The following is an 8,546-nucleotide window of genomic DNA, read 5'->3' as shown; positions in this document are numbered from 1 at the left end:
TGAACTCTTACTTGCACTTGAGTGTATATATGTGTGCCGTGATTTGCAATGTAAAATGTATTTATTTAGGATCAGGGTTTGAAATATTTAATAAATACTATTTTTGACTTTGAATAGCACAGGTCAGGAGCATGAATACTGTTTGATTTTTAATCTTGGCTCTAACATTTGCTAGCTGTGTGACATTAGGCAAACTGTTTAACTTCTCTGTTTTAGATGTCAGTATTTCACATTTGTGAAAGAAGATCAAAAAAAAATTGTAGCTACCTTACTGGATCAACATGAGGATTAAGTGTAATAGCATTTGTACAGTGCTTTTAAACCTTGCCTGGCACGGGATCTTATGAATGTTTGTGGGTTAAAAAAAAAGTGACCAAAGGGATTTTTTTTTGCATAATGAACCAAGGCAACAGGTATTCCTTTTCTATGGCTATTTATAGTCTAGTATGCACATATGTGTATTTTTGATTTAAAAACTGTCTGTTCTGAGTGGCATTTTCCCAAGCAGATCTCAGGGTACCAACCACAGTGCTACTGCTCACTTGCTGTGTGACCTTTGACCAGCTCTTTGTCTTTATAGACCCCGTGTCTTCATCCCTAAAGTGTTACCAACAGAATGTGTCCCATTCAGTGTCTGCCAGGACTCCAAGGTCATTCCCTGAAGAAGCTCTGGCTCTATGAACCTCCTGTCTTTGCTGTTAGGATTCAAATCATGTCCTTGCTGCACCCCTTCCCGAACAGAGAGGCAATCCCGCCTCTTCTTTGATGTGAATGGCTTGCTTAAATCTGTATTTCAGTCCCCTGAGCTGAATCAACCACATAGGGGCTCAGATAAAGGCCGGTACTCTGAAGAGGGAAGTCATTGTGAGGCCCAGGAGGTGGATCCAGACCGCCCCACTGTGCGCTCTTCAGCCTCTCCATCACCACTTAGCTAAGTCTCTTGAATGTCCTTTTACCTCAGCAGGCTTTCCCATCCCCTTGGATCGTGCCGACGTGTCACAATGCCACTCTGACAGCTGTCTGCAGCCAGAGGGTCAGTCACATCCTACTGCTTTCCCCTTCAGAGACATACCAAAGTGTTCAGGACAAAGCCGCTAGCACAAAAGGGCTCATTAGCCAACGGGGCTTCCAACTCTAGTCCCTTTCTTAAGGACCCTTGGCAAACCTGTTGTGACAGAAATGTAAAATTCTGGAGGACTCCTGGGCTTGAAGATCCGCTATGGCTTCGCCATAATTCTCCCCCTCTTCTCCCACGGCACACTATAGCACTTACCAGAGCTTTTAAACATGAATAATGGGGTGATATTATGCAGTATCAATCTCTCCCCCGACCACAAGCTCCTCAAGGGCAGGGAACCTGCCGTATTCATCTTTGTATCCCCTGCAACCAAGCGGCACGCATCTCAATCAACGTCTGCGGAATGGGAGCTGGCTGAATTTATACCCCAGGTCACAGTGTGGAGCTCAGAAGGCTCCGGAGCTGAAGGCAAGTAGGAATCATTTATTAGTCACTGCCTAACTCCGCACTGGCTTCCCAGGAATTCATGACCCTGCAAAGGTTAAGGCGATTGTGTTGGTGCCTTTGGTGGAAGATCTTTCTCCTTGTTCTTAGAGGGGAGGAAAATGAAGCCAGGTTCGGCATATCGTGGTTTTGTCATCCAGGGCTAGAGAAACCCGGTCAGAAAGAATGTGTCTTTTTTTTTTTTTAGAGCTTTAATGTAAACTTTATTTTTTTAAATTAATTTATTTATTAAGGATTTCTGCCTCCTCCCCTCCACCGCCTCCCTTGACCCAGCGGCAGAACTGCAGACAGCTGCCAGGGCCGGTTCTTACCGAGCTCGGTCCTAAACGCAAGGTATCAGCTGTTTTCTTCCTCTTCTACAGACGCGTGTCTTTGACTTAACTTTAGTTTTTAAGTAGAAATACAGAAAATCATCTTTGGAGACCTTGGCTTGTGCTCAAGCCACGCAATTTGCTGACTATTTTGCTCTAGTCTCATTGCCAAACAACAACTTTACAATTGAGGAAACTGAGGCGCAAGAAGTTTAACTAGAAAGGAGGGAGGCGATCAGCCCCGTCCGGATGCCCACGCTCCATCATAGACTTTACTCTTTGCACACTGGTGGGAGTGTGAGCGCGCGCGTGACAGGCCATGCGCTTCCGTTTCTTCACGAAGCCTCCTCCTGCTTAGTTTTCCCTGGTCCCACTTTTTGGAGACAAAGTCCAGTTCTCCAAGATTTGACCTCACTAGGCCACCTCTCTCGCGCTTCCCAAGGACGGACGGCCACTCCCCAGCCCACTTCAGAGTCCAAGCCCAGGTTGAGCCCGCGGGTTCTGTGCCCGTCCCACTGGGTCCGCTCCGTGGGGCTCCCCCGTGTACCCAGAGCTGCCGCGGGATCGAGTGGCCGCGCCTGGCCCCACCTCCCCTACCTGACGCCCGCGCGGCCAGCGGCTCCGTAGCCTCCGCCCACCGGCGCGCCTGCGCTGCCATTGGCTCCGCGGGCTGCCCGTCTCCTCCGCTCCGTCCCGGAGGCAGGTTTAGCCGGAGAAGCCGCAGTCCCGGCGGCTCGGGCGCAGCGCGGAGTGCCGATCGCAGCGGGCATGGCCCTGCGCGCGGGACTCCCTGGCAGCAGCCGAGCCACGGTGGACGTGAACTTGGCGACGCGCTCCTGCGGCCCTGCCTCGGTCATGTAGCCGCCGGCGGCGCTCCCCGCAGCACGGGAGCCTCAGCGCGATCCAGACGCAGCCGAGCAGCCGGGGCTTCCCCGGGAGGCGCCAAGCGTCCCGCCACCCTTCGGGCGGCACTTTGGTCCGTAGAGGAACATGGGGGAGAAAGTTTCCGAGGCGCCTGAGCCGGTGCCCCGTGGTTGCAGCGGCCACGGCACCCGAACCTTAGTCCCTCCGGTGGCAGCCGCGTCCTCGGAGGAGTCGTCCTCGGGCTCGGAAACTCTGTCGGAGGAAGGGGAGCCCGGCCGCTTCTCCTGCAGGTCTCAGCCGCCGCGGCCGCCGGGCGGCGCCCTGGGAACCCGGCTGCCCGCCGCATGGGCTCCCGCGCGCGTGGCACTGGAGCGTGGAGTTCCTGCCCTGCCGCTGCCGTCCCCCGGAGGAGCGGTATTGCCGGTACCCCGGGTCAGCAGCGCATCCCAGGAGGAGCAGGACGAGGAGGTGGGCCCTGCCTGTCCACATCCCGAACCCTCTAGATCCCCCTTGCAGGGACACCTCAGACCCCGTTGCACGCGCCCGTGTCTTGGAGAGGGGAGGGAACTAAAGGCATTCAGCTAACCATCCTGGGATAGTGACAGTCAGGGTCCTTGGTTTCATATGGTTGTCCCCGAGCGCTTTTCTACATGGGCTACCCGACGGTGTGCTTTGGAAATGTCACAGAGCCAATCCCTTCGTATCTGCATCTGCTTGGGTTGCCAACGTCAGGATGTGATCTGAAAGCTTGGCTTGTCCCTGCAACTCAGATCCGATTTCTAGAAGTGGGAGTCGCTAACTACTGAAGTCTTGGGTGGAGCGGGAGACCCGGAGCTTAAGACGCGGGTGGCAGTGGCGGCTACGGGTTGCACTTTTGGGGTGTCAGAGACTAGGGTATCCTGGGGTCGCCTGTGGATGGTTTTGGTGGATCATTTCACCTTCCGTCCTCGGGCAGAGGAAGCCCAACGTTAAGCCCATCGCACACACCTGAGCGCCTACAGCTCCCATTCGAACTCAAGTATTTAAAGCAGCGCTGTCACCATACCGGGTATCCTACCTTCTTCAGAGGACTTTGTCCACCCTCATTTCCTGGAAGGCTGTGCATCCAAACTCTGGTTTGCTTCTTGACACACTGAGTTTCATGATCCCCTAGGTTGCTGTATCTGGCTTGCTTTTTTCCAGTCCTTCTTGTTTTGGAAGACAGAGAAGGAAGATTCTCCAAGTCTTTAAGATTGTTTGCTCTGGATGTTTCCTTTGGGAGAAATCATCTTGATCAGACAGAGCCATAAATAAAACATAACCCTAGCATAGTCTCCTTGTGAAATTAATTCTGCAGTGCCAGGCTGGTATCTTCCCGTCTCTGTTGGGGTTGGCGCTAGGAAACAATTGCCTTTATCCCTAGAAGAAGTAAACAGAACCCAAGTCCTGGTACTAGCCCCCTGGGTGCCCAGCCTGGAAACGGGGGCTGGATCTGGCACAAGGCTAGCAGAGGCAAGACCCAGCCTGGCAAAGATGGAAGGAGCCTTGACTGGTGGTTGGCCAAGTCTCTGGTGGTAGCCCTGACTCCTTCCTGGATGCCTGTGGGACTGCCCGGACCTCAGGCAGGTGTCTCCATGGAGACCTGCTTTCTAGGAGTCTTTTGCTCCTGAATTGTGAGACCTGGCTGCATTTCATTCCTTACGCGTTCAGTTCTGTAGTCAAAAGTGGAGAATTTCGAGGTAAAGTTCACGCTGACGCGAATGCTGTCTCTGATCTGGAATTCTGGATAGCTCTAAATTCCAGATTGAGTTTAGTCATTCCAGGAGTTTGTCGAGTGACACGCCCACCCTAGATGCTGGCAGAGAGCAGTGCTTCCTCCTGGGTACATCTCCCTTTGATGTAGCACGTTGGCTCTGGGTAACTGGCTCTCTTAACCTAATGATTCTGTTTAGCCGACATGGTATGCACAAGGTCTTGAAACTGTGGGGGTGGGCGTGGGTAGCTTCTCATTTTTGATCCCGATTGCGTAGTTGATTTATCGTCTTCCCTCAGGGTGACAGTGTTTTATTTCCTCTGAAATGGGCATCATGATATCAAAGCAGTGAAGACTGGTGGAGTGAGACATATTTTGTGCTTCAGATGGCTGAATGATTTGACCACTGTTTGCGGAAGTTCAGGACTGGATGTAAACAGACAACGCTGCAATTCGGGGCATGACTTAGCCTAACGGGGTGATGGGGTGAAATCTTGACTTGCCCTGAGGATTTTGAAACAAAACCAAAGTCCTGTGGCTCCTACACTTGAGCAGTAGGAGAAGTGTTAAAAGTTGATGAGGAGCCGATGTGGCACACTGGGTGGAACTGTGGAATTGGGCCTTTTGTGGAATTGTGGCTTTGGGAAATTAATAAAAACTCTTTTTTTTCCATTTCCTTAGAAAAAAAAACCCCACACGTTTTATATTACTGTTGTAGAAGGTTCAGGAATGCTGGGCTAAAAACACCCCATTTCATGGAAATGCCTGGGTTTGATTTCTTTCTGGTTCTGGAAGTATTTGCTTGTGGACCATTCGACTCTGTCAGCCTCAGTTTTCTCACCTCTTAAATGGGAGCAATATTAATCCTCTCTTGAGACATTTAATACACACCTGTACCCATCATCTGACTTAATCTCAGCGTAGTAAACTGACTTTGAGTGCCAAGTAAAATGTCAGTGAATATTAACTTTTAAGTTTATTGCTCATAAAATGTTGTGAAATTGAACTTCAGAGTTTGGATTGATTTGTTACTCCATTGATGCATAGTTTATATACTTTATGTCCTTTGAGAGAATCTGAGGTTTTTTCACCCGTTTTTAAAAGATTTGTTATTTTTAAATGATGTGCATGCAGTGTGCACATGTGTGTGCAAGTGCTGCTGAGGTCCAGAGGAGGGCATTGCATGTTGGGTCCCCTGGAGTTGGAGTTGCAAGCAGTTGTAAGCCACCCGTTGTGCTAGAAACTGACCGCTGACCCTCTCTCTGCAAGAGCAGTCCTTGCTCTTAATTGCTGAGTTGTTTCTCCAGCTCTCGGCTCACTCCCCCTTTACGGGTATAAGTGGGGGGATTCTGTTTATTTCAGGCTGTGTTGTGACAAGGCGCCTGGGTGTCATGTTAGTTACACTATAGCAAGGCCCATGCTATAAAACATCAGAAGGCTTAAGAGCGACTCATAGGATGGTAAGGAATTCATTTCAATTTGAAAATTGCTGTGTAACTTGGGAGATTCATTTTTTCCCAAAGAATTTTTAAAAATACCAACTCGCTCTACTTGCTTTTAAAATGTGAGGAAATTCTGGTTCCTAGCATACTCCAACAGTGCTGGTTTTTCTGACAACCTTGTTAATGCTATTTTGAATATATCTAGTAAGGGTCGCAGTGCTCTGTCTGTGTCACAGGCTAGCCCATTGCTAAGATGTGTGTACATGGACCAAGTCTTACATGCTTCAGTCAGACCTGTGGTCTTTGGACTTTGGTGTCTTACAAACTAGTTGAATGTTGGTGTTGATAGATACCATCCTGTGCTGCAGAGAGAAAATCTCCAGTCTCACATGCACTGGGCAAGCACTTACCACTGAGCTACCAACACAGCTGTTTTTATACTTAATATTAAACACACAAGAGTCAGAGCAGATGGGTGACCTAATTTTGTTAAAAACAGAAACAAACAGCAAACAAACTCAACGTCAGCCTTCTGTCCTGCAAGTCTGTGAATGTGGGGTTCTCTATGTTGAGGGCTTGCACACTGCATTTCTGATAGACAATCTGGGTTGGAGGATTGAACCCCCCCATTTATGCAATTTGCCCTAAAACAGTGGTTTTCAACCTGTAGGTCAAATAACCCTTTCACAGGGGTCACCTAAGACCATCCGCATATCATATATTTACAATATGATTCATACCAGTAAGAAAAATTACAGCTATGAAGTAGCAGCAAAAATAATTTTATGGTTGGGGTCCCCACAACACGAGGAACTGTATCAAAGAGTCTCAGCATTAGGAAGGTTAAGAACCATCGCTCCCTCACTCCCTCTGTGGAATGGATAGGGGATGGGAAAGGGGAGGGGGGAGAAGGGGAGGAAAGTGGAACTGGGGTTGGTATGTAAAATGAAAAATAAATATTTTTAATAAAAGATGTGAAAAAAGAAAAAGAAACATGGCGCACGCTCGCATACACACACACACACACACACACACACACACACACACACGGGATTGGGGATTTAGCTTAGTGGTAGAGTGCTTACCCAGGAACAGGCCCTGGGTTCGGTCCTCAGCTGGGGATGTGGGAAGGAGGACCACAGGCCTCTAAGGCAGTCTACCTTGTATCTCCCCAAAGCACCTCATGATCCCAATGAGGTAACGGTTGGTAGCTGTTTTGGGGAACTCACTGAGAGCAGGAATTTACCCTGGATGCCTAGTACCTGCCTCTAATACATGAGTGGGAACTTGGTAAACACATGTCACATGACGCCTCTGACACTAGTGGTCTGTTTGACTGAAGGGTGGCTGACCACCTGTCTATGTAGTTTGTCTGTTGTGAATGTGGATACACCAGTCTCGTGGCCCCTCTCCCATTAAAACAAGCAAACAAACTAGCAAGCAAACAGACACCTTGTGGTTCAAAGTATTAGGGCATTTAAAAAAATGTGTACAAAGTCAAATCAGTCACACCTGCTTTTCAGGCTGTGTATTAGAACCAGAAGCTTCCATAGCCACCCAGAATGGCCAGAGGGGGCTTTGCAGTTGAAGGACTTGTCAGCTTACTGCATGCCAGCTGGTTGTATTCTGCTCCACCAAGGGACATATTTTATTGACAGAAGTTGAGAAAATGTCCCTTATTAACGATAGGCACAGTTGGGAAGTGGTTCTAAACTGTTCTATTAATGGTATCTGAATGGGAGGACAGCCTTAAACATCATTTGGAGGGGGTTTGTGTTTTGGGGTTCCCCATGACAGTCATATAATAGATAGGTTTTGGATTTTTATTGGTTATGGGAATAAATAACAAAAAGAAACCATGAATTCAGTCATGCTTTTCCATAGACTTTATATTTTATTAATCACAGAAGCTAAATAATTTGAAAAGAGAAGTGCATGAATCTTGGCATATTTATTATTTAGTCTGCTTATTGACTGGATTCTTCAGTGCGAGCCATGAGATTAAAACAGCAGTAAGCCTACCAATATATATGTAATCGCGCCCTGAGGGGTCATCCTGGGCAGAGGTGGGTTTAACATTACAGGGCTTCTCCTGCACTGAGGGGGTAGACATAAACACACGGTTATTAATTAACTAGTGACAAAGGTGATAACCGAGACAGCCGGCTGTGAGGGAGTATACAATCAGATTCCGGAAATCCATGAGCTGAAACCTGGAAGATGAGCAGATGTTAGATGGAGGAGAAGAAGGGAAAGAGCAGAAATGAGCCGTCACTGAAGGCAGCAGAGCTAGGCAGCTTCTGCAGGGACTGTGGGCTTCTTGCTCTGCATGGAGCAAAGGAGAGCGTGGAGCAGGTGACTGAGAGTTAAGGCACAGCTGAGCTGGACAGGGCCCTGTGGACTTCATCCTAAGGGAGGGCACTGGAAGCCGCTGGAGGATTTGAAGCAAAGTGTGGCCCGATGAGATTTGTATCCAAAGGAAGTCGGGCATCTCAAAGCCTGTGTTGAGAAGTGAAGGAACAGCCTGTGTACAAGTTCCTGAGGTGGAACTGAGAATTCCAGAAAGTGGCCCTGTGATGATTAGTGTGTGGATTAGATGGGGAGGGGAAGGGAGGAGATGGGGAGGGGAAGAGGGGAGATGGGAAGTGGAGGAGAGGAGGGGGAAGAGAGGAGAT

General features: G+C 48.9%; 1 protein-coding gene across 1 annotated transcript in view; it reads left to right on the top strand.

The window, feature by feature from the left end:
* The first annotated feature begins 2,571 nt into the window (after positions 1-2,571).
* Positions 2,572-8,546, top strand: part of Mast4 (microtubule associated serine/threonine kinase family member 4) — a 611,732-nt gene continuing 605,757 nt past the window's right edge. Inside the window, exon 1 of the mRNA XM_026788983.1 lies at positions 2,572-3,165. Coding sequence (XP_026644784.1) covers positions 2,824-3,165 — 342 coding nt within the window. The 5' untranslated portion in view covers positions 2,572-2,823. The remainder of the gene's footprint in view (positions 3,166-8,546) is intronic.

This window comes from Microtus ochrogaster, unplaced genomic scaffold (genome assembly GCF_000317375.1).
Source record: "Microtus ochrogaster isolate Prairie Vole_2 unplaced genomic scaffold, MicOch1.0 UNK11, whole genome shotgun sequence".
Classification (NCBI taxonomy): Eukaryota; Metazoa; Chordata; class Mammalia; order Rodentia; family Cricetidae; genus Microtus; species Microtus ochrogaster.
The sequence above is the reverse complement of the archived record's forward strand: the minus strand, read 5'-3'. Positions and strand labels throughout refer to the sequence as shown.